Here is a 26,565-nt window from a genome sequence, read left to right as displayed (position 1 = left end):
ATGCAACCATTTAAAAACAAATTTCTCTGGGGAAGACCCCCGAACCCCTTGAAAGATTAGGATAGGAATTTTTCTGAGGTTAATGCCTCGTGCTGTCAGGTATAAACCAGGCTCATGTCAACTTACTTGCTTCTGTCAGCCTAGTGCAGAGTAGACTTAGCGGCTGGTTAATAGACTAGCATCATCGTGCACTGCTAAGGCTGTAAAAGGGTTAATATCAGAAGTACTAATACATTAATATCTTATTATTTGTCGTGTAGGTTTTCATATAAGTGGTTCGATGTTTCTACCAGTCAGCTCATCTCACTGTAACCTCATGTCTAAAACAGTATCAGGTAGGAATTAATTAACATCATCGAACTGGCATTAAATCGCTTTAACTCCATTTACCCCAGACGTCAATTGCCTCAGACATTTTCTTACTCAAATTCATTGTGATAGTGACCGATCCCTGCTCTGGAATTCATGTATCTTTAAGCTGTGGAGTCTATTGTATTGTATCATCACTAATTTTATTTATCAGATTCAACTCAAGCCCCTTTGCTGAATATGAACCGCAACAACAGCCCCGTTAAGAACCAGTATTTAGGGAGTGAAGCAAAAAATGAACCGAATGCACTTTCTCAGATGCAGGTAAGACTTAGTACGGAGTGAGTTTAGTGAACTGCCCGTATGAATACAGGCATTCAGTAAAGTACATATCTCACAACAGCTTTCATCGAATAGATTTTTCATCATGAAACTGGAAATCTTGCATATCATTTCTATCGGGATAATATCCTGTACATTTGGAAATTATTGATGCGTGCATTTGAAAATTATTGATGCATGCAATATTTACAATATTTGAAATATGGCACATCCATCCTGAAACCTGTTTGACTGTAATTGAACAGATCTCTCAGCATGGCTATAAATAACTTTGTTTTCACGTTGACACAGCTGGTCTTTTGATATTTCACAATGATGCTTACGCCACCATCCTGCATGTCCCCTCGTTTTAGAGGCAATGTTTTGTACAACTAGTTGTTATTTGTTGTGTTATGAATCATCTTATCGATTTATCAAACTGAAACACGTTTGGTGAATAGGCCCATATTACGATTGAAATGCAATAACAAATGCACATGCATATAAACATACATATAAATGGAAAAATGTAGAAGACTCTACCTTGCTTGATACCTGCTTAGAGCAAAAAAGTCAGTGAATTTTACTAAAACTTGTTCGGAAAAATCTTTTATTTCCAATCTGTGATTCTGAACTCTCAAATGCTTACAGTCCTAATGCTGCTGAGTAAGGCGTAGTTTGTTGTAATTGTTTTTCCGATATTTAGATGCACTCCCGCACTAAACGAAAAAAAAGAAGAAAACCTCGCCCTGTAGATGTTGACGAGTATCAGTCTTCGGAAGAGGAATCGATTGATCATCAAGTTTGGCCTCCTGGTCGTAGTATTATTGGACGCGAGAAATACAAAGCTGCAATCGACTCTGAACTTCAAGACTCTGAGACGGACGTTGAAGGAATGTATGTTATCAGTGTTAAAAGCTAATAGTATTGAAAAATGCAAAATAATACTAATACCTAAATGATTGATACTTAATCAAAATTTTCAATGATCTGTTTTATTTAGTTTTCATCCACTTTTCATAGAGAAATTGTTAGAATTAAATGCCAATGATTATTTATATTACCGTAACTATTGCAGGACCAGAAAAATTGAGCACACTAATCTTAAAAATGAAGCCTCTATGTTGGGTAGTGAAACGAAGGATAAATTGAAAGATGATATGAGCGGCGATGAGGATCGTGCTTTCAGACAAGTTCAACCCGCGTTTAAGATTCAAGACGTTTGCGGAGGTCAGGAGTTGGAACCTCTCGAGGCGTTAGAACAGCTATCGAACGACAGCGATCAATTCGACGGCGACCGATTTCGCGCGGAAATTCTGCCCGTCGCGGAAAAACAACCCGGCGCAAAAAAGAAAGAAAAACGCGTCGCCTGGCAAATTAGCCCTACGTCGGGGCATTGCGACGTGGAAGGAAGCCCGAAATCGAACCAAGGACACGGAACGCAATCTCCGTCTTGTTGTATTCCGGATTTCATTTTGGATAATCAACGATCGACGGATATGAATCGTAGTAGTAACGGTACCATGAGTTCGAGTAGCGCTAGTAGCGTAATAACTGTGATTAACGCCGACGATCATTCATCGCCGACTTTGTTCGTTCAAGGGAAACCGGCGAATACGTGCACTCGAGCGTTCCCGAATACTCGCGGAGCGCCTCCCAGTTATAACGAAACGTTCGCGCCGCACAGAAGTACTTCGGCAAATCCGGTATCGTTGTCTACTTTTTCGAGCGGTTCCGGTAGCGGATCTGGATCGGGGTCGGTATCCTCGTCCAATAATTCGTTGTATTCTAAACCTAAAGGTTCTAAGCCCCCTGTTCCGCCGAAGAGAGCGATGGATACGATCTTATCGGAGAGGTCTTCACCGACGAGTGTTTTCGGAAACCCGTATCAGGTAAGTATCCTACCATTCAATTAACTCGTTAATCATTTAGTGTACATCAGAATGCATAGACTGGTGACTACTTAGTAGAGGTTACTGTAGTATCTACTTAGTGAAAGGAGATATACATAAAGTCTATCTTGAATGTCTAAATTTTGATATCCTAAATCACTTTTCAACTCATAATTTCGATTGCTCGATCGTTAACTGCTGTGTGATTTCCAGCCTCCGCACGTGAGTTACGGACCTATCATTAGGCCCGAGCATCAAGATGATCCGAACCCCGGTGATGATAGCGGAGTTGGTTCGAGTAACGGCGATACGGATACATGCAGCGGACAAAGATCTGCGGATCGTTTGCCGAGAGCGGCGGTATCTTCTGGAATAGCTACCACTCGCAGTAATAGCAGTAGTTATGGCTCGGGTTCCGGTGGTATTACGAGGTAAGCGGTGTAATAATCCGGCATTACCTCCCATTACCCCCCAGACTAGGGCCACGTTCAGTTTTGACTATTGTTGCATTTTGTTATCTGTTACCATTTTCATCATGATACAAGAAAAGATAATCATGTTCCTACTGTTTCTGATAGAACTGTGTAGTCCGTTGTTCTAGGGATCTATCTCGCGGGTTATTTTCAGTCTGCCTATGACCAGCTTCACCATATTGATGGTATTCGGCATTGTCGCTGGAGTCTACGCAGCCATCGATGAGACTACCGTAGACATTACCGTTTACGCCCCGCGCGGAGTTATACGCAATGGCAGCAAACTTTTCTCGCATAATCAGCGACGGGCTAATTTAGATACAACACGATGGCATAAACACAATCAAGTTATATGGTATGGTAAGTACGCCTTTTGATTACGCGGATAGGTGGAAGAGTGCTGCTCTGAGGTATATTCTCAAGTATTAATGGTGTCTGTAGTGGACCATGCAGATAAGACATGAATATTTAATGATATCCTTTGATCGAACTGTTTTATTGGTAAGACGGGAGCGATCTTATATCTCAAACTCACAACTGTTAACCGGATTTCTTTGTGTATTGTACCATGTGGATCTTCGTTGTTTCTTCATTATTGTTGTATATCCTGATGAGGTTCATGAAATTATTATTTTAGAGGTTGAAAGTCCTTATCTACCGCCAAAAAGTGACACCAGTTGTTCGCACAAAAGATGCAGTAAAGGGTGTGATAGCGTCACCGGTCAGTGTATCTGTCCTCGTGGATATCGCCCTATTCCAAATGAACCATTGCTTTGTGTAGGTAAGTCACACATTTAAACGCTCTGCTAGACGATGTCAGCTGTAAGGATTTACAAGATTATTCTACTATTAAGGGAGAGAATTGTTTGGTCGATTTTTAGAAAATATACTGATTTTACCAAATGTTTCGTCTATTGGTGATGAAATGATCATTTAATAAACGAAAAATGCTGATTAAATTTCATATATTTTGGTAGATGTGAATGAATGCCGCCATAGTTTTATGCATCAGTGTAGCTCAAATGCAAGTTGTTACAATACAAATGGATCTTATATGTGCGTGTGCAAAGATGGTTACTTCGGTGATGGCCGAAATTGTCGAGGTAATTATTCATCCTTTTTATACAAACTCTTCACTGAGAGATCTTTAGCTTTGAGTGTATGTGAAATTCACGCGGTTCCCCGATATCTTGCTTTGTAGTTGTTTTCACATCAAGATGAGTCGGTTTGTTTGTCGGTTGCTCTCCCCGGAGTCTGGCATCAGCTGCTTTATCTCTTCAGTTCTTTTTTTTCTGTTTTTGTAGCACAGGAAAATCAATTAAAGTTTAATCGAGAAACTTCTTTTTTGCAGACTGTAACCAGCCGTGTTCGATCGGTATGTTCGAAGTAGTGCCGTGCAAAGGCGGTAAACCGAAGTTATGCGAAAGTAAGTTTAAAATAACGTGGGGAGAGTTGTATGCACTAATACAAAGATGAAACAACTATTAAACCTATATCATTTAATAGGCTGTCGTAAGTTTTGTAATGAAGAGGAGTACATTTCTCAGCCATGTGGTGAAAAATCCAACACTATTTGTAAAGGTAATGATAGCTCTGTATGCAGCTTGGGCATAGGCATTATTTAGTATATTGTTCTACGCAGGGGTCGTTGAATTATGAAATATTGCAATTCGTATGTGATACGTACGTATGCATATTTGATGTAACCAAAATTTGATTGTGAAGTAGGGATATTCTCTTCAATCAAATGCGAGCTTCACGTTTAAAGATGATACAATTGGCATGAATTATTTTAATTTTTGTCTTCGCGTAGCTTGTACTAGAAAATGCGGGCCGCATGAGTATGAACACGCTCCTTGCGTTCATCAATCGGATCGTGAATGTCGAGGTATGATTTTTCTCATTGAAAACTTTCTCGAAAAGTGAAAGCCGCCATTCGATATACGATTTAATTATCTTGTGATCTATGTTTTGACATTGTTCTTTTTCAGATGTGTTGGCGCTTCCAGAACCGAAGGGTTCCAAAAATGTTCTAATGGAAAATCTATCGAAAGTTAAAACCGTGCGCACGTCGTCGGTATATTTCATGGAGAAGAATAATACATTCGTACTCGATAGAGGTATGTTCTATTTTCTGGATATTCAGGATTGTTGGTAGCGTCTAGTGCCTCCAGTAGGATCATTGGTAGCGTCTAGTGCCTCCAGTAGTCCAAAATCCAAAGATCTGAAGGTATTTTCTTTAAGCACTGAGTGTTTAACCTATTTCTGTATCGTTTTTCAGGATCTGGCTACGTTGTGAAGATCGAATTAAAAGCTATCTACTTGACTCCCCTATATCGAGCAGTGAACCATTTCAACAACCATGACAACTCGGCTTTCTACGGAATGGAGGATATCATTAAACAGTTTTGCCCGTACCCAATGGCAGACATGTTTGAATTATCAGTTGTACTGCATAAGGTAAGTTTTAGGCATTAATCGAAACAATATTTTTGACAAAAATCCTCGATAATTCTTCTGGACCTTCTTAACCTAAGATTACTATTTGAGAGTATAGTTTTTCTACGCTTTTTAAAAGCTCAACTACTCCCAACATCAGAATAATTTCTTGTTCATTTTCAATTAGACCACAAATTTTGGTGTCAAATTACTGTCATTTTTTGGGGAAAACTACTACAATTTCAGATAGCAGGTAGTCAGGTATGACTAAAACTGAAACTCAACTGTGGTTATATGTAAAACATGATACAGAAAATGTTGTAGAATCGCTTCTAATAACGTATTTTTGTTTTTATCTAGAACCTCACGTCTGTTGCTGTCCTGCACAAGTGTAATATCGGTGAGAAGTGCGACTTAGTCACCGGATATTATCTCGATCCTTACACGCAGTGTAAAACGTACAAACAATTCGGCAAACTGCCGGGTTTTCGTAACAGCAAGACGATACCGTGTAGCCAACCGAATGAACTGACAGACATGTTTGGCGTCACGCAGGAACTGAAACAACGCGATGTATTTCTCGTCGATCATTCAGCACGGTTAGTACCAATAATACTTAACGTAAACTCGTAGCCAGCTGATTTATTACTATCATGTTGTATATTATTCCCTTTATGAATATATTCATAAGGATTGAAATGTGTTAAAAAACGATTGCGTTAAATTATGGTGATATAACTCTATCTCTCTCTCTCTAATATGAATGCTTCAAATCAGATTTCTTGCAGATTTTCCATTTCGAAAATTGTAGATTGCTAACTGGCAGCCATTTTGCCAGCTGAAATACACAATTTCCGCTTATTTTCATGGGAAAAGTGTGAATTCAGAAAGGGGTTACTCCTTGTTGTTGATACAGCAAACTTCAGGGGACCAGAGTACAGGGTTGAAAATCTTCATTTCGTCATATAGTAATAATATGTTATATCCATGTTTGTTATAACGAAGGTTCACTGTAGTGTCTTCGGGAAGACTTCATGTAATTCGTAACTGCTCCACTTTCAGCCTGATCCGCTACACGAGTTCCATTAGTTATTAGTGTGATTACAATACAGTCGTGGACCAATAGCTTTTCTCATGTATCATGTTATTAACATGAGTGGGGAAACCCATCTTTTCAGGTCAAATCAGCCCATTGATCATTTAAGGTATGTTGTCAATTAGTTTTGACCCTAAATATGGGCATTGATAAACAGTTACAGCCCGAGTGACACTATTGGCAGTAAAATGCTTTGTGGTCTGTTTTGTTTATCACTGGTCAAATGTGTCTGGTCATCCACTTATTTTGTTGCCACGTACCAACTCTTGTACTATGCACAGATATCTGTCATCACATAAGAGATCAAGGGTCTAGTGTTCTAATCCAATGACATTTTCAAATTAAAAACTGTTCTAAGCAGGGTCCAGGGTTCAGTCTGCTTGGGTGCTTAACATGACGGTCGGTCAGACAACTAAAAACTGTGTGCCTGCCTGCGTGCGTGCGTATCTCTAACTGGCTGTGAAAAAAGCAGATGATGAATTTTTAATCGACCTGCCTTCTTTCTGGTGAAATTGAAAAATGTTGCGAAAAGTTAGTCGCGGGCACGTTGATATCATACTGGCTCAGGAATATTTGCCGGTTTTCTGCAAAGTACATCAGTTAATAAACATTGCACATGCATCACGTGGCTTCCAGCTATTGTCTTGTTCTATTTTAATAGCTCAACTTATACATATATAAGCTTCTTGATTAATTTTATTAGATCTTCATCTCTCTTCGGACTGGTGGCATATTTTGACTCGATCTTTCTTTTTGCACTGTTATATGAATAACATGATGATACAAAATGACAACGCGTTTGAAAATTTTAACAGAAAGAAGGCAATCATTTGGTGACGAAGTAACTTACTCGCTTACATTCTCTTTTTCAAAATTTTCTCCTTAAAAAAAAAAAAACAATAAATGAGTGTGAAATTCACATATAAATACTAATATTGGCAAAAAGAAAAGATATTAAAAGTTTTGTTTTCTTGGGGTTTTTTCTTTTCAATAGCATGGGTAGTCTTTCAAATTGTGAAAGTATTCCGCCATTCACTGGTATCAAATGGCTACCAGTTGTCTGAATTTTTTATCCATAACATAACAACTTATGCAATAGGCAATATTTTGTTGAATACTAGTAGCAATGAGTACAGGAAAAAACGCAGGTTTTACAAAATATTTATCTTCAATGAAGATTATTACATTTTGCGTAGTGTAGGCAGCAATTTGGTTTTTTTATCACTCTTATCTTTTAGTGATGATTTAATATTATTCATTATATTAAGAAATGTGTTTGAAGATGACGTCATTCGTAACGAAGTACCAATGCAGTGCTCAATTTATGAATTGCATATTTCATGATGAAATGTAAATACGTTAGGCTAAAATGAAATGATGCCTTGTTTCTCCTAAATGGCCGCGTCACTTTTCTGAGCTGCAACGAAATTAGTAATCCGTTCATTACATTTATGTTAAACAGCAGTTATAGAAGATGAGCTTGATCATGATTTAACAAAAAGCAATGTACACAGGGTAGATAGGCGGCCAGCCGGGTCAACATTTAATTAAGCTCAGCAGAATTACGAAACAAGGTATCAATTTTTTTAGCCTTATGAATTCAGAAAACAAAGCCAACGTCACCTAAAGCCCATTTAAACGACAGATTAAAAACTTTCATGATCGCGTAATGTGCTCCTGACATTGGTACACGTTGCTATTCATGACCGAAACATAACTTGATATTTCTAGTTTAAACAATGGAAGTATAATAATTTTATCGTTAACTAGTTGCGTATTATTTTCTAAGATTATTTGTCCGATCTTTTTCCTGTGGTAGTCATGCATTATGTTCGTCATTTAGTAGATAGATTAGTAAACAATTGCGTAACACCCCAGTCACATTTGCGCTGTCTGACGCAATCCGGACAGAATGTTACCAAACGTCTGTTAGGTTTATGAGGCCGTATAAAGTGGTTTATGTAATACTGGATGATCCGAGTTGATGATTTCCCTAAGAAAAACCTAACAATCCAATAGGTTTCTCTTCAAACTAGTTTTTTTCCAACGTAAGCAGACCCCTCCAGCTCATAACCGGTTCGTGGACGATATCATATCTCGCGTGTATACAATACGCAATGAAGATCCAGGTCTAGTGGCATCCTCTCAATCAGAGCGTTAAAAAAATAGCTGAAGCACTCGTCAAGCTGCACACAACATTTTATTAGATTTGAAGAAACCAAATTCATGTACAGGTCGAGAGTCTGTGCTGGTCGTATTCATTCATTGCCAATGTCTGGACACACAAAAACAAAATCACAAGCCAGAATATCATTGTTATGTGGAGATTGTTCTAACTAAGAATTGCATACGTTGAGTTGACGAAAGCTGGATATCCCTCAATATATTTACCATAGATGATCAGCCCATTGAACATACCAGTAGAGAGATGGCTCTACCAATTATCCGTTTTTGGAATTTTTTTAAATTAATGAAAATGAAAACAACCCTCTTAACTCGACCAGATTTAGGAGCTTGAATTTGACTGTTATTTCCCTCTTTATTGATGAACTTCTGGTGAGAAGTTGGTATACCTTCATAACCACTGCATCATTAAGCCTGCGTATTCCATAAGATAAACCTGTTTCCGTATCGTTAACAGTAGGCATGTGGTCCAATACACCAACAACTACTACTCTGCCTACATTGTGCTCTCCCTGCAAAAGAAATAAAAGAAAGTCCAAAGTGCATTCTGCTGATTAGAAGATGGGATTCATTAGTTGCTAGTTATGAAGCATTAATTGCGAGCTCACCCCGAAGTTTCCCCGATCAAAAGAATTAAGTCGATTACCGTAGATCAAATTGATCAATTGATGATCAGATTCTATGGAATATAGGCCTATAATTTTGTGACCGTATATATGTAACAACCATAGGTAATGAGCTAATGATCACATTACGTGTATTTGTTTGTATGTTACATTCCCATATGTCTTATATACAGAAAAGACAAGTGGCGCAGCTTTGCACGCGAGAAGCGCAAGCGCAAGGCACAGCGAATACAACGCAGGTAACCAATGGTGGAGAAAATCGCTTTTTACTGCAAAAATATATCACGTGTACAACAGTTCCGATTTTCACTTCATTATCAACAACTTTATCGTTGTAAAAAGTCTCGTATTCACACCTAGTTGCCTTGTTATACCACCATCATTATAACGCACTGGTGTGGTGTTTTGTTTTTAGCCTGTTTGACGTAGCCCCGGGGCTAGCTGTTGTCGTCACTTTTCATCCATTCGTCTAAAGTGGAAGTAATATTTTTAGTGACCTTTTTGCCCTCCCCATTAATTATATATGATTTATGGCTTGAATCATAGTCATGTAGCTTCTTTATGGTTTGCCATTTGTGATGGGCATACTTTGGGGAGAGATCTTAAGCATATCAGACTTGATCAGTAAATGGTAGCCATCTCGTCTATCCTCATTGGTGTTATGGAGTTAGAAGGCTTTTAGAGGAATCAACATGTTTTTAACTTATATTCTTGATGTTTGAGATTAATTACCGACTTCGTTGATTATCCAGTTTCCACGTGGGTGAATGCAATTTCTCTTAATCATGTTGGGACGTTTGATAGAATCATTTGCAAAATTATCGCTAATGACATGTTCTATGATTTTGGAGAAATTCTAGGTCATTGGTGTCTGCATATCTTCACTGGGGGGCAATCAATATTGAATAAACTCGGCATTTCTATCTATATGTACGAGTACAAAGCATATTTTGTTTTCACAATCTATTACAAAATTGTAGCCAATGGCATTTTCCATGATTGCGGCAAGTTCCTTCATCGGTTATGGTATATGTTAACCCTTGAATATTGAAATCAAGCATTTCACCCGTTACCAAATGGCATGGTGTCCCTGATTCAAGTCTTAATGGCAAAATTGTGTCTCGACCTGGTTGCACTGGAAGGTTTTCATTAAATCTTTATGTTTTCCTTTATGTAAATTACATTTTTGCTGCATCTTACAACAAAATTATGATATGATTTTTGTTGCATTAAGCATTAATTTCATCAGATTCTACACTTCTGTCTTACATGGGAATCCTTCCAGCCCCTGGTTTCTTCTATGTTACTCGTTAAGATCAACGGATCCATTTTCTTTACTTGGCTGAGGGTCATCCAGCATTTGTCAACTTTTATCACAAATTTGTATATTCCCTTTTGCTTTTGAAATTATTTTGATCCAATTCGGGATGGATGATCTACGGGACGTAGTTAATCGTTGGATTTTGGATTTCCTATAAATTATGGATATATTTATATTCTATCTGGTGGTTAATGAGCCGGAAGCAAGCTGTTAGCCCTAGAACAGAGTAAATGGGAATGTATCAGATGGTACCTTATTTTGGGATCAAATGCTATTATGCATATCAAATTTTTGTACATATGTATATCATGATTGATATCATAGAAAGATTGCGTTGTTTTGGTGGAAAAGTGGTTGATGAGGCTTGAAGAGCATTGACGAAGCATTCATTCAAAGAAACTATTTAACACAAGTACCCCTGGAAACCATGGGAATTTTGCAGATCTTTTTGAGTGAGCTGTTCAGACTGGTATAGACTCATATGTTTGTAGTGAGTCACTTGGTCAAAGAATTGTAGAACGCAAAACAAAACCCCTTTTCCGGAGGTGAACTCCAGGGTAGATATTTGAAGTTTGAGTCAGAATGTCACTGAATTGTGAATGTTGTAAAAATGCGTATTCGGTAAACAAACTGTGTAAGAGAAAGATTAAGATGCGAAAACAAAATCTGGAATGAAAGTCAAGTACATGTACTTTACTGTTACCGCTGCGCTACAGCGATGTGTCCTGTATTGAAATAGCTGTTGCACTAGTTCATGCTGATCTGCTTGCAAAAAAATTTCGCGGAAATACTCGTTGGTGCTATTAGTATATATAGATATGATGAAAATGCATTCATTATGACAAAGTTGTTAATATCATACTCTTTTATATATTGATTTATCACCTCTAAATAAAGGTAATTGCTGTTTGTTCATTGCATTACCCAGAACCATGCATGATGCAATTGCAGTTCCGGATATTATAGATGTATCTGTTGTAAGAAACAACTGTCCATATTGCCAATATGAAACATATTTGATTATTCCCAATATCTACGCATGCTTTTCGATTTAAAGTAAAGTTAAACCGAAGCCCAACATGTTCATGGTATTTGGGAATTTTTCTATGATTTCCAAGTTTTAGTGTTGGTTATCACTTTGGAGGATGCATATATAGGTTGCATATAGAAATACAGCCTACATTTACTTCTTTCAGGGCCATATATGACGGGGCAGATCCAGGATTTTCAAAGGGGAGAATAAGTCTCATTTTCATGCGTCCTGACCACTCAAAGCACCCCCTGGATCTGTACCTGTGCAATCTCACAGTCATCTGAATGAAATATAGTATGGCTCATATATGCAAGGATTTTTTTGCGGAAAAATACGATGGCTTCCAAGCGCTTTAGTTCTTTAGTTCTTATTGTTTATACTCAAAATTCTATCTTACTTTACTATTTTCAATGTTTTCCTATGAAAATACTATCTATTTCTCAATCGGTTTTCTGAATCAATTTTACAATCGATGTAAGTTGCTTTTTTGTTGATCACTCAGATTGTTGTGGCACTAAGTTGTTTCTTACGACAGATTGTACATGCATGCATGGGGATACCAATTATTGCAGTCTTTAAGAGAGAAAAAATCCATAATGCATGTGAATCTTGCCTTCATTGCTTGTGAATGCCTCTAGTTTTTAGTTCTTTTTTGCATTGTTACATATTTTTTTTTTTTGGAAAATAATTCTATACGTTTTCCAATGCGAAGGTTTATTCAAGCTGTCTACGCATTTTGCAAAAAACTGCATACAGCAAGTTGGCGCGCTGCTGCGCAAACATTGCCGAGTGCTTAATTTTTACTGCAGAGCTCAACCTAAAAAAATATGTGTCATCTTTAAGCGGAAGTGGTTTTGTTGTTGCCGCGCACGCGTATTATTCCAGAGCGATTCATCACCGAAACAAGTTCACAATTGAGGGAATTTGGAAAATTGCCGATCTGTGCATGGACAGGTTTATCGATGATCTCGTGCGTGCGTGTGTGATAAGCAGTAGTAGTGTTCGTGTCTGCGTCATATGAGATCAACCATCGTTCATTCCCTTCGAGGTTCCTCGATATCAAGCACTTCGTACAATGTTTATGTAATTATCCTCGAGTCCCTGAGTAGATGTTGTGAGCCTTAAAGGCATCCAGCTACGGTCCATTTTAAAGATGTCGTTGAATTCCATTGGCGGTCTCATATCTTACTGAAATTCGTATTTTTCTGTTTTATCATATCTGTAGATTGTATGTAGTTTTATTTTTTCGACAAGATTCAACGTCGATTGAAAACCCACGATGCCTTACCGGTTACCCCCGCCCGTCCAAGTATTCATTCAACTTAGTTGTCATCTTGATTTATCTGATATTTGCAGCCACTTTATTATGGAAAAAGGATGGGTTTTAGCATCTACAACTTGTGAGAAAGGAACTTGCTTGTATGTTTACTCTGCATGACTGGTTTTCGATATACACATGCTGCTCGCTTGCATCTTCAGATCAGGCCTTTCGAATGATGACCGTATAAAGTTATTCTATTTAGCTTTTGAGAGCTTTTGATCGCCGATGATTATAAAACGATATCATATGTTGCAAGCAAAGTATATGGTTTTTGCCTTTGGTATTTTTAAGGTTTTTAAGAAACCCCATTTTTGCCATTATTATTTTTCAGACAGTCAATGTTTATAAAATCACATTCCACAACATATCGCTACTGAATGTATCGCCAGTGCTGGGGATCGAAGGGGTCTATTTCTAGCAAGCTTGGGGCGGCGGCGCTCCAGTGGTTAAATGCATTCACAACCATCATCATTCATAATTCATCCATTATCAAGCGTATTTGTCTCTTGGAGCAAGATATCCTGCTAGTTAATGTAGGTTTTCTAGATAGCTGACTGGTTGCCTTCTCTGATAGCCAATAGTGAATATATACGCTATTCTGAATATAATAGCATGGCTCGGCAGTCAATCTTTCAACTCTTGATCCAAAATTTTCATGTACCCTCCATATTCATGAAGATTGAACAGGCAATATTGTACTTCCCCTTGTTATTAGTTCATGTACACCAGATGAGCTTTTGAGAATGATACATAAAATGAACTCAATGAATGCATACTTTCAGTAATTTCTTTGACGTTGATAAAAGGTAGGCACGTACTATCCAGTGCTAAAATGCTTGAACCAATACTACTACATGTACTACTGCTGCTACTAATGAAAAACTAATGTCCTTAATATTTTAGAAAGAAATTTAGTTCAGTATTATTAATATTCGCAGAATTGTATCTTATTCATGTGTAGTTATAATGATAGGCCTAACATCTAAAATACTGACACTTATATAGAGGAGGAAAGATCGGTTTTCCTGCCATAATTGAACCAGAATGGCGATAGGGAATGGTTTTACGGTTTGCTATTATCAGGGCCAGTCCTCTTTGAGTGATGGGCTTATTCAGCGAACGACCGTAAAACAGTAGTAATACATATTGTTGTAACAGATGAAGCCAGCGTCCAATGAAATATGCTGGTTGGTAGAGTACGCGTGGTTCTGAATATTTCTTTTCATTTTGTCATCTAACATTCGACTAGTTTAGAATTCAGTACGCCACGAAGAAAAATAATTCTGATAAACTAATGTTCTCTTCCATGCTATTGTATGATATTATGTGCTGCAACGAAACCTGATCACCATACGTATGTTGTGTTTTTGACCAGGTTTTTTCAATTCTATATTTAGCCCGACCCTGGAGAGGACTTGGTATCATAACTATATGTCTATATATACATAAATATTATAATATATATGTTAGAATAGTTCTCTAAAAACAAAAACGTAGTCCCATTAATAACGCAAGCTTTCGGAATAATCATTGACTTGGAAATCAATACGTCCTTTTTCCTATATACCCGGGGCTATGGTAAGAATACCATGTTTTCGATTGTGTTCTATGTCCGAGAATAGCTTACCAGCTCTTAAAGATCGAATAAAAATCTACAAGACATGTACAGCAGCTCTTCCTCATCGGGGAAGAAAAAAATCTCTGATATTGGAGATTAAAGCAAGATAGAAGAAACTCTTCTGAATGCTGGTAATTAAGTTAGGCGAAGCCAATTCCGAGATAGTCAGGTAAATGAGCCTTTCGGTATATAAGAAATTGGACACGAAAAGGGGTTAATCATCCTTCAGAATGGTCCCTTTTATTTATACGAAAAGATTTTTTTCATCTTTAGAAAAAATTTTGTTATTCATTTAGGGAAATGACTTATTTTGTTGATATTTTTATATAATTTTTTTGAAATGTTTTACAACATTGGCATAGTCGGGGGCATAAATAACCATCTAATGCTTGGATAGTTATATTCATTATAATTGTCAGCTTTTAATGGGACTAAAATCATCGGTATTGGAATTTTATGACTAATGACTATACTGTATAGTGGTGTTAATAGTATCTTGTTGCATCTTGAGATTTCGTGAAAACCATTTGCATGGATTTATCTATTGGAACTTGAATTTTTATTTGATCGTAGAATGCGACATTTTTTGCATGCCATATTCATTATTTCTATGATCTCGAATAAATGTGCTGTGATTGAAATTGCCTTAATCTAACCAAATTTTTCATATTCGTGCATTCACATTTTCTGATTTTCGAGGTTTTTTTAGAGTGAAATTTTTCTTTTTGCTCGAGTACTGTGTTCAGCAGTGTTTGAATGTCATCATGACAGTTCGAATGAGTTGAAGTAAATTTCAAGATTTCAGTGACTGATGAGATTTAGTAATGCTGACAGTTAGACAGCTATACCGGGCGCCAACTGTCACCACAGTGATATGAATCCATAAGGTTTATGCATTGATCTGAAGACCTAGTATGCATACTCACTACACAAGACTCCATGTTCCCCACGTATAGGAAAGAAAATACATTACATTAAGCTTCGTTCATTGTTTTTTTTGATGCAACTTGGTTTTTACTTTATTTCAGAATAAATAACATGACGAGTAGTACTACATAGGTTAACTATTTTATTTGATGCACACGCTTTCGTTGCTAATGTATAGAAGCTTAGCTTGACTCATTCACCTGATGAAGCTTCTATACATCAGTAGCAAAAGCCTGTGCATCAAATAAACAGTTAACCTATATAGTACTACTCGTCATGTTATTTATTCTAAACCCGGTTAACACCAGGCTACTCTACGAATCTTTATTTCGAAATTAAAGCATGGGTTTTAAAACTATTTCTAGTGTTTTTCTTCAGTTGTTGGTACAAGTACAATACATATTTTCAGCCATAAGCAGATTATCAAATGTAAAAGTAAGGTACAATTTAACGTTTGTTCCCAAAAAGATATTAGTTTAGATAGTGTCGAAAGTATGTTTAAAAAACCTGTTTTTCTTAAGAATGTCTTTAACATATAAAAAACATTTCTGATGGCTTATAATTCAGTGAATTTAACACTATGTGCATTCTATTTACATGAGACTATTGGCCGGAATGTTTGTCACCCTCAGGAATGTGTCCTCACGTTTGTGATACTGACAGAGTGTGTGATTGTATTCCCACTTTAGGTGTTTTGTATCGTTTTTCATTGTACCAAACTACGTACATATTTTATCCGCTGTTGTAGGAGTTAGAACTTATCAATATAAACCCTGGCTTTTTATGTAAATGCGCTCATCCGGGAGGGGGTTAAAGATGGCCACTGCATCCTACTCATTCACCAATTAGACTACAAAGCTCACAGACAAGAAGCACGCGCTACAAAATGAAACCCGCACACAAAATGCAAAACAAATGTTCACGTCACCAACTGTGATGTAGTTGCTCAACACTTTTGATGACAAATAAAAAGTGATATCTGCTATGAATCATTGTGTAATACACTGCTCTGTACTAAGTGTATTTACTGAAAATGAAAGGTGCATTTTGTTAAAGTTTCGAACGTTTCCTATTTTCCACATCATTGCCATTGTCAGAATAATCATCTGCATCATCGTGATCACTATCAAAATCACCGTCTTTTTCGTCAAATAGTTTCATTTCACCATCGGGAAAAATCTAAAACGTCGAAAAATTTGGCATTACGTCACGAAACTTTTACAGAACTAAAGTTGAATATGTCGATAGAATTTACAATGAAGCTTTTTGTGTACGGTATAAACGGCCTGAATATGTGGGAATCTCAGGTTAGATCATGGCAATGAATCAATGTTAGAATGTATTTTCTCATTATTGATGTGCTTCCCCTGCATCTTTTATGTCTTCAGTTACACGCGATGTTTTCGCTATTTTCGGGATCATTCAATTAGTATGTACGATACACTTTATAGCCATCCACTCCTATTTACGCAAACGCCTCTTCTTCTTATGTGAAGCAAATACAAAACAATTAACATCCGCTCCGTAAGCATATTAATGGAGCGTGATAAATATTCCATCTGAAGCTTCTGCGAGCTTTTTCACACGGTGCGTACATAATAATTGAATTATCTTTCGGTGTTGTGTCTAGCAACTTTTATGCCTAACCATTCACTGATTTGTTTTCATGTTCATGCAGTCTCAAAAATTGTGATAAGTGCGATTTATTGTAGTCAGAAGTAATGAGGTTGAAGCAGACAATCATTGGTGAATTCCTTGTGCGGCGCGGCGGTGCTCGCATCTACAACATGGTTTATTCTCCGCAACTACGATAATTGACATTTCGATGATTCTACGGTGAGATATCACCAGTATAAAACTTCTCGCTTATCGGAAGAAGAAAACAGCTCAATAGCGTTACGATCGGCGTGACTGGTATGGAAGTTGTATCGGTAGAAAACAGCGAAGTTACAAGCTGAGCGTAGACGGATGATCTTTTGATGTTTCCATCGGTGTCACTGTCTGACACCAGATAACTAGCTGAAAATTCGATCCAGCCACAACTGGTGAGAGATTGTTGGAGAAAACCTACTCCTGAAATACAAAAACGGGAATAACAAAAAAAATCAACAGCATGCAGACTATGGGAGCAAGGACCTGTTGTATCATTCAAGGAAGTGCACGGTGCACCAATGCTTGATGGATTTTGATCACTGGTTGGCTATCAACATATTGTAATGTACACCTTTTAAGCTGCTGATTCATCTTACCACCAGAGAGTGTAATTTCATCCCGATCAATATTTGAATTGTCCAGATATCCAGCAAAATATCATGAATGCAGACTGATCATGTACAATACCGGCATTCCCATCGGTCAGACAGAAAAGTATTCAATACAGCCTGTTTAGATGGTTTATCATATTTCCTCAATGGTGTGAATATGAAGTTGAAGATTTCGATTCTATAATTGTAATATTCCCAGCATCTTGTCCTATCGCTGTGACAGCTCTTCTATGTTTCTTTTTCCTTTAATCTCGAAATACCTACTTGGCTCCGTTGCAGAGTAATAGTTAGTAGTTTTCTATCTTCATTGTTATTTTTTGTTCTTCAAATGATGATTGATTTCTTTTGAAATGCATCAGTTATCATTTGCTTATGGAGGAGTTTGAGGATTGAACTGTCGACTAAGTTTCAAATAGTTTGCCACTGTCATTCGTCAATCGTTACCTGTCAACCTAATTCCCTGATATATGTGTTGCTATGTTTTCTTGTAAAGTTTGTAAGTGCCTACTTAAGAAAAGAAACGATTATGTTACACATTTATAAGGTATAATTTCTATTTGATTCAGATGCAAAGGATGAGTTTAGAAATAATTTAAAGTTTATGAGACAATATGTAGTAATTTTTTGGACTTCATCGGTTTTCTCAATTGCATCGTTTTTAGGTGTGATCGGCTCGGTGCTGGCTGTCAAACGTGCAGTAACCAATGCGGCGCCATGATTGAAAATCACCCTTTGAACAATCAATGCGCAGTAACTGCCGATGAATCTGATAATGGTTATTCACCAAGGTTGGAGCATTGTTATAGTTGCTGTGCATTGGCAAATTGCACCAATGTGTGCAGTGGATATTACGCGAAAGATTGTAAACCAACGAGGTAAGATTATAAACCTTATCGTGATGTACGTCTAACATTATTCTATGGAAAAAATTAACCGCTACCAAGTCAAAGTCGTCCACGCACAGTTCTAGACACGTTCAATCATATTTTATCTAATGATCTAGGTGTATCAGTGGAAATATAGCAGAATTCAAACTGAAGCCGATTTTCTCGAAGAAATTGACGAAGTTCACCTGTCACGTCGAAGCCGAGCAGAACCAGATTTTGTTCGATCTGGACTATAAATTGTACAAGGATGGTAAGCTCGTAAAAAAGTATAACCTCACCAAAAGGCAGAGTGGAGGCTATGCTTCGGATACCAAGGAATTGTAAGTTGAATTCATGTTTCGTAAAGGAAGATTAACAGATATTGCCCGTTGCTACCACAATGCTTACATTTGATATCCTCACCAATATCTGATGAGCCGATCGTTATTATGATTATTGCCATTTTCATTATCGCTCAGTATGACTTGTAAACATGTTTTATGTGGAAAGGAATGTAGCCTACGATGACGTGCACAACATGCAATTGACCCAAATTATAACCAAAAAGTTACTGCTTCAATGACCCATCACTGGCCTTGAGATTTTATAAATCCAAAAAGAACTAACAATGTGTGACATGTTTTTATGAATTTTCTATCGATATTGTTTTTTTTTTCAGGCACAATTTTTTGACGGTCAGATATGGGTCCAAAGTTGATCCACAGCCATCGTTGGTAGAAGGTGATGTTGACAGTAAAGTGTTTCGTGCTGGATATTATGACAATTCTGGTTCATTACTGAAAGATGCTCGAGTTACTGTTTCCGGTAGTCCACTCAAAGTAAAGCCACTGAAACCATTTGCCATCAATTCCAAAAACTGGGGTAAGTTTGATATATCTCAAAAACGTCATAATTTCTTCAAAAGTCATTGTTATATTTGTTTTTATCTTTCATTTTTAGGCAACTACAAATGTAATGAAACTATTATGGAGCAGTTAGTCCTAGCGAATACATCTCCATTTAAACCGCTACAAGATCTCAACGTTCAGTATCTTCAGCATGGCCTTTATCGTATATTGAATCGGAAGGATTCTCCGTATCTAAATTTTGCCATTGAAGGAGACACATCTATTATCGAAACATTCCATAAACCAACATTCGTTAGAAGGGATACGTTGGCTGGGAGTCTTCTGATAAATCCTAATTCATGGGTTGTAGAAATAAAAGGACAAGTTAAAAAGTGTCCCGGTAAGTAAACAGGCGTTGAGGCGATTGTTTAATTTCTAGTACAGGTCGAATGCTCGTGATGTCTGAAGCTGTGGGATGATATTAGATGAGATATTTTTCATACATTTCAGGATCTTTCAAAGTCAAGATATCGGACAAAATAAACCCGAAGGTAAATCTGTTTTACCACGATATTGGCGTGCAATGTCCGAAGCAATTCGACTTGCTGTATTCAATACCAGCTAGAGAAAAAGGTGTCAACAAAACATATCAAGTTGAAATCGACGACAAGAAAGGAAAAGTGGTTTTGACATTGTTTCATTCGGCTGAACAAATACAAGAACCAATCAAAGGTGAATAAATGAATTTTCCAATATGTGTGGTTAAGGAAAAAAGAATTATATATAAATGATAAGACTCATCCAATTAAACCATTTCATATTATAAATGACGGTTTTGGCATCATATGAAAATTGCAGGGAATTAGATGTTCTGACTTACGATGGAATTAAATCATTTTTAGGCCACTCGGAACATATTCTATCATTGCTGTCCTTATTCGCTGAATTAGGACTTTTTTATATATAATTATGAATTATTTTCTTCTCATAACAGTTCCCATTTCTCGTGAGTTGCCAGAGCATATATTACCGATGATTTTGCCACAAAATATGATCAGTTTTGGACTCGTTGCTGCTGGCGTATTGATATTTCTTCTTTTCATCGGAAATCTTGTCTCATCACGTGAGTTAAACATTTCATTTTTATCGTTTATGTGTCGCATGAATTCATGGTATGCTGTTGCCCCTAATTGGGTCATGACATGCTTTTTATCCATCCTGTGGTTTGAAAGTATGAAATGTAGGTCGTTGGCTGGTTTCCCTTATAACCATATTAGCGTAGAATGTATTCGGACAATCTTGATCATGAAGTCTCAATTTCAGCAACTTTTCTAATTTCAGCTTTCCCCATACAGAAGGACAATAATTTCAAGTTGAGTCACCTCGTAATCTTTGTGTTGTACATGGGTTATCGAACAGCCTTTTCATTGCTGATGACACTGACTGCGCTGTTCCTGTTGACGAAAGCTATAAACAGTGATGCCCTCAACATTTTACAACAATACCCTCGTCATCGAGAGCTCATTGCATCTCACCAGGAAACGGAGATCAAGAAAATTCAGTCTTTCGTCGTTGGGGAACTTAACAGACAGAACCTGGTTGCTGAACAAATAAAGACAACATGTGAAAAGCACATGGCGATTATGCATAAATCCTTTGAACAGGTATGAGATCTAGATTTCTAAGTACGCATCGCCCTTCTTGCGTATGACTATTGCATACTTTTCTGGCTAATCGACTGTTGCTATTCAAAATGGAACCTATGATATGCACATGATTTACATGTATTATACTCCCTCTAAACAACTAAAAATTCTCTCCCATTTCCATCTGAAGCCTTCATCTTCGAAAGTCTAGCTTAAAACTTTTCTCATTTTATAGGCAATGAATAAAATCCCCGATAGAAGTGCAAAAAGCCGGGCTCGACTAATTCTTGGAAAAGTTGCGATAGAGCATGCTCAAAAATCTATACAACAGTTATCCCAACAACTCACGCAGTTTAGGTAATTTTTCTCTTTTGTTAGATGTTTACAAGTGGTACTTGGATGCTTTTTAAACCAACTGGCATATTATCATTACCTGTTCAATATAGTCGTGTTTTTTGTTGTTGTCCAGTACGCTGTATGTGGGAATTTACTCTATTCGTAGAGGTTGTACCACGCTGTACCAGAAAAGAAACCATTACTCCTCGTTTGCACGACTTATATATAATATTATATTTTCAGAACTGAGTTCAACATTTATGCTGAAGAAACGGTCTACAATCTTATACAGGATATAGGACACACTTACAAATCTATTGAAAATAATAAATGGCTATCGGCTGCCAGAATAATTCATGACAGCGTCCGAACAGCGCGTGCCAATTCTCGAATTTATACGATTCGCAAGTTCATGGATTGGGTCGGATTAGAAACGGAACTGAATTATCACCACTTAGTCGCTGGTAAGTACGTCGTAAATCGACAGACCTACTTGTGTCATCATGTACGGGTAATACGATTACTCTTCTATCTACATCGATATAGATTTAAAGATCAGAGCCGATCTTCCGTTGCCGAGGGTTGCCGATTTTCCTGTTCCCGATCTCACCAAACCGGGTTTCGTCTTCACGCCTGTGAACCCGGCGATGATCAGTTTGCCGAGGAACGTTTGGCTCATCCACGTAGAGAATGATACCGATACGCAATATAAACATTACATGGCGCAAAGTTCACCGAAATCGGAAGAGCCGTTCGTTATCATCGATACAAATATTGTATTGGCTGTATTGATTGTATTGGATGTTTTATGGTTGTTGCATCGAGCCGCTCGCACTCACACGTTCGCAACAGAGATACTATACGGTTACCCGGTTAATTACGATTGTTGCGTGACTGCCAACGGACCTACGCAAACTGAGAAACTCGAAATGCGGAGATATTATCAGATATGTTTAGATGCATTCAAACAAGTTGGGACGAAGGTGAGTAACCAAAAGTTAATGCATTTTGCTATCTATGAATGGCCCCCTCAATATAGATTTTAAACATACAACATCACCATACCATCTATAATGTTTGCATTTCAGATATTCAGTACAGATTTTCTACCTAAATTAGTTGCAACTGGTTTTACAAGTTGTTTAGTGGTGATATTTCTAACTCACGCTGATCGCCTAGTTACATTGGATACTCTTGAATCGCTCGGTTACTTCGGGACATTAGTAAGTTGATGATTTATTATTTCAAGTAAAGGTAAAGAACTTCCGTGAGAATGTTTAATGTTATCTAGTGAATCATTAGAAGGGTCTAAGAAAAGTCTTGTTTGTTCTCTTTGGCAAAGATTTATCAACAGTTGAACCTCGTTAATACGATTCCATTAAACATGATACCTGTTTATTAGAATGATTTCCAGTATGTCCCAGCTGAGATCAATCAAGAATCCGTCTAATACAACAAATTCACTCACCGGGGTATGCCCACAAGATTTGTATAAAAGAGGTTCCACTGTACATTGATGGAAACTTTTTCAGGTTGCACCTCTATCGACAAATCATCGCGTTGCCGTCACGCGGATATCGGCAAACGCTGACAGAATCAACAACGCTGAATTGAAATTCTATCAGAAATCATTGGACGCAAGGCTGAAACATTATCAGATACTACTTCAGAAATCCAATCAGCTTCATTGTGAAAGTGAAGCTAAACTTACCGACCAGTATTGTGCATGGTCTGGTAAAGAACATCATTGCAAAGGCTGGAGTTACGAAACAGTGCAGGCTAAATTCACCAGCTGTAGCGTTCCTAAAGTGATTCCTAAATTGTACAACGGGTCAGTATGATATTATTTTTCATTTAATACTGAATAACTAGCTGATATTTATCATGTAATACTGAAAATCGTTGGTATGTATTTTGCAGTTATGAAGAACACGAGTATGTACTGAGATATAGATCTGCAACATCAACTTACGTGAACGCCACTCGACAACTTCTCATGAATGTTTCACTAGTTGTGTTAGTGTATCTAACTATTCTCGTTATTGGTAATCTATTCAGTGAAGTCACCTGGATTTATCTTAAAAGGTAATTACTACAAATTTTACACGTTATCAGAATGAATCCTGTTTTAAGGTCTCCATTCCCTCGATATTGTTGCAGTTTCCACATTTATGCAGCTTCCAACCTGCTGTCTGTACGCATTCTCTCAGATGTTGGACGGACATTCACCATTTTCCCAAAACATGTTCGTCCAGGCATCGCCACCCCCTGTGGCAGTAGGGTACCCATGTAGACATTTTTCTTTGAAAATGAATTAGGGTGTCATGTCTGTACCATCAATTTTAGATAGACATCATTTGTGAAAAAAAGGGTCGTTTAGACTTCGCCACTCAAAAGGCGATTGTCTGGAGGGGCGGGTACCGACGGCAGATTGACAGCTGCATTGGAAGCTCGAAGTTCATTTTCTATAGAAGATACATTTGGCTTTTTCTAGATTCAACTGTTTTCGACAGCGGAGGGCTTACAAAACAGAAGAAATGAATATTGTAAAGACTCCCGGAGAATCAGTCTTTACTCAGTGATCTAGACTGATAGGATGCTACTTAGAACGTGTATCGATGCTTTACGGTTCTTATTTTGTACAATTCATATTTCTATAAGATGTTTTCATTGAGATGTTATTACATAATTTACATCATTTTTGTGATAGATAGTGAGTCAGTCATTTTCTTCATCAAGTTATGAAGTTCAAGCAATTATATGCATGTATATAGATGTACCTAGACAAAACATTCTTAGAAAATCGTGGGGAAAGACTGTTTCTTACTCTTATTGTTTTTATATGAAAACTGATCACTGTTATGAAGTTAGCTCCTTATGAGGTTACACTTGTATATTTAGTTTCTGATAATTCCATCCTATCAAGGTCGGAGTTCGTATCTTTTTATGGGTTATTTTTGTTACCTTTCTTAGACGTGTATAGAGTGGAAGCATTACTAATGAACTTTAGGAAACTGGGTGATGTCCATTACAACCGGTTAATCGCCTTCGACCAATCAAATTGGCTAGGCATAGCCTCATAGAGGGGTGCCTTTTTTGATATAGAGGAACTGCCGCCTGTCATGATTTTGGAGAATGCAAGTGCCAAAGGCTGGCAGCTGGTGAGCGTTCTGCGTCCCTCAGAAGATTTTGAAGAAAATAGTGATACAAGGTGATAGTTTTGACGGAAGATGAGGCTTGGGTGTCTAGAAAATATTTTGTCGCGCAAAATAGCTCATAGTCAAACACCAAAATTGTGGATACATGTACATGTACTAGCGATGTTGGCTGATATGATGGCAAGTTTTTTGCCTTGTATGGAAATCTCAGTGCATAGACTTTTGTTATTTTGATATATCATTGTTTATATTATTTTCATATACAATTGTATTTTGTTCATCATTTTTATTTATATCACGTATATTATGGGTTGATTTTAATCTATTTATCCAGTGAAACTAGTCAAGTTGTAGAGGGCCAATAGCTAGCATCATTTCCTGACTTGTATATCTACATTTGTACATTTGAGTGAAGGGGTCTGATACAGATACGTACTGGGGCCGAGTGTTTGTAAACTTTCTTCTGGTCAGTACAAATCATGACTTCAGCAGGTTGTACGGGCCGGTCCTCTTGTTGGTAAAAAAAAATTATGTCTAGCTCCATGAATGCATGATTGACGAGAATAATGTGGAACTCGTGCCACATCTTGCTGGCGATTTTTCTGGGGTCTACATGTACTACGTAGGCTATGTCAAGTGTCTCTACACAGAATAATGGTCTCATGTCATGAGATCAATCAAATTTCTGGTTCTCTAAGCTTGTTATATGGTGCTGAGGTTCCACGTCTTGTAAATAGTGGCGAGATGAAAGATGCTAATATACTGTATTACTGTACCATATGAATCCACTGGTTTTGTGAAATAAGTACATTCCTATTAAAATTAGAAATAAAACATTCTGTTAAAATAATATAATGAGATGTTTGTATTTCATTTTGAGGAGTTATGAGTAATTCGGTTATAATTCTAATTGTTGCAGCCCCCGGTTTAGCGTGCACGTGTCTACATATTCCTCTGAACCTAGCTTTTGGTCGACATGGATTCATGAAAGTTCAAACAGGCAATAACAGTTCGCCCCTTACTGCTGACCTAGGGAATATTTGCAAAATTTCATAAGTTTTTCAGCGGAAGTCGAGTCAAATATTTTCAAGAGGTTTCTCTGTCTAGCATTTTTAGGGTTGGAATGGGTTCCATACTTCAGCACAGTACCTAAGGATAGGTAAAAACTACTAGACAATTGAATGAATAGACCAAAGGTAGAGTGACATCTTTCTTAATACTTAAGGTTCTGAGTTTGAATAGTGCTCTATTCAACTAGCAAAAAAGGTTAAAAGCTTGTTTTGGTCGATGGCTAGTGACGTCAGCAAGGTGGGTGGCACCATGATGGATTTTGGTAGATCCAAAATGGTGGCTTTTTGAATTGTAATAAGACCACGTCTATAACCAGTAATATGAATTAGCATCAACAACTGTCAACGGGTCTGATGTATAGTGCGAAGTCGTATTGGTACTGCCGTTGAATTTCGAACGTGTTTAAGCTCGTCTCTGGACCAGTTGGTCAGAATAAAGGGTTGAAAAAAAAGATAAACAACCGACTGGTTAAGAAACAATCAGAGTTCCTCATAATAAATTTAACACATCTCAATTTATTCTCATACATACAACAATTATATAAAAAGCCAGGTATGTGCTCGAGGAATTATAATGCAAGTTCCTCACACATGAGGACTGTAAACATGTACAAAAACAGGCAAACCATGGGCGTATTTAAGCTATAAATTATGGAGTCTATACACCCATTATCATGTTAGTTCTTCATGAACAAAATTAATGGGTGACCTGTATTCGAAAAACAGTTCAACATAAAAGCATTAAAACTGGAGACAAATCCTACAAAGTTATCGTGGAAAGCTTAGTATTAACTTAACGTTCTAAATTTCATTTTCA

General features: G+C 37.4%; 1 protein-coding gene across 1 annotated transcript in view; it reads left to right on the top strand.

The window, feature by feature from the left end:
- LOC141910697 (uncharacterized) overlaps positions 1-25,514 on the top strand; it is a 28,796-nt gene extending 3,282 nt beyond the window's left edge. Inside the window, exons 5-32 of the mRNA XM_074801425.1 lie at positions 261-335; positions 524-633; positions 1,337-1,527; positions 1,709-2,522; positions 2,736-2,953; positions 3,150-3,355; positions 3,633-3,776; positions 3,973-4,098; positions 4,347-4,421; positions 4,502-4,576; positions 4,809-4,883; positions 4,987-5,115; positions 5,277-5,455; positions 5,795-6,033; positions 18,487-18,699; positions 18,828-19,031; positions 19,370-19,572; positions 19,651-19,938; positions 20,049-20,270; positions 20,533-20,661; positions 20,880-21,202; positions 21,420-21,541; positions 21,764-21,984; positions 22,067-22,503; positions 22,609-22,743; positions 23,053-23,351; positions 23,441-23,605; positions 24,015-25,514. Of these exons, the coding sequence (XP_074657526.1) occupies positions 261-335; positions 524-633; positions 1,337-1,527; positions 1,709-2,522; positions 2,736-2,953; positions 3,150-3,355; positions 3,633-3,776; positions 3,973-4,098; positions 4,347-4,421; positions 4,502-4,576; positions 4,809-4,883; positions 4,987-5,115; positions 5,277-5,455; positions 5,795-6,033; positions 18,487-18,699; positions 18,828-19,031; positions 19,370-19,572; positions 19,651-19,938; positions 20,049-20,270; positions 20,533-20,661; positions 20,880-21,202; positions 21,420-21,541; positions 21,764-21,984; positions 22,067-22,503; positions 22,609-22,743; positions 23,053-23,351; positions 23,441-23,605; positions 24,015-24,102 (5,705 nt within the window). The 3' untranslated portion in view covers positions 24,103-25,514. The remainder of the gene's footprint in view (positions 1-260; positions 336-523; positions 634-1,336; positions 1,528-1,708; positions 2,523-2,735; positions 2,954-3,149; positions 3,356-3,632; positions 3,777-3,972; positions 4,099-4,346; positions 4,422-4,501; positions 4,577-4,808; positions 4,884-4,986; positions 5,116-5,276; positions 5,456-5,794; positions 6,034-18,486; positions 18,700-18,827; positions 19,032-19,369; positions 19,573-19,650; positions 19,939-20,048; positions 20,271-20,532; positions 20,662-20,879; positions 21,203-21,419; positions 21,542-21,763; positions 21,985-22,066; positions 22,504-22,608; positions 22,744-23,052; positions 23,352-23,440; positions 23,606-24,014) is intronic.
- Positions 25,515-26,565: the final 1,051 nt, after the last annotated feature.

Source organism: Tubulanus polymorphus, chromosome 9 (assembly GCF_964204645.1).
Source record: "Tubulanus polymorphus chromosome 9, tnTubPoly1.2, whole genome shotgun sequence".
In the NCBI taxonomy this organism is placed as follows: domain Eukaryota; kingdom Metazoa; phylum Nemertea; class Palaeonemertea; order Tubulaniformes; family Tubulanidae; genus Tubulanus; species Tubulanus polymorphus.
Note: the sequence above shows the minus strand (reverse complement) of the source record. Positions and strands in the feature narration are given on the sequence as shown.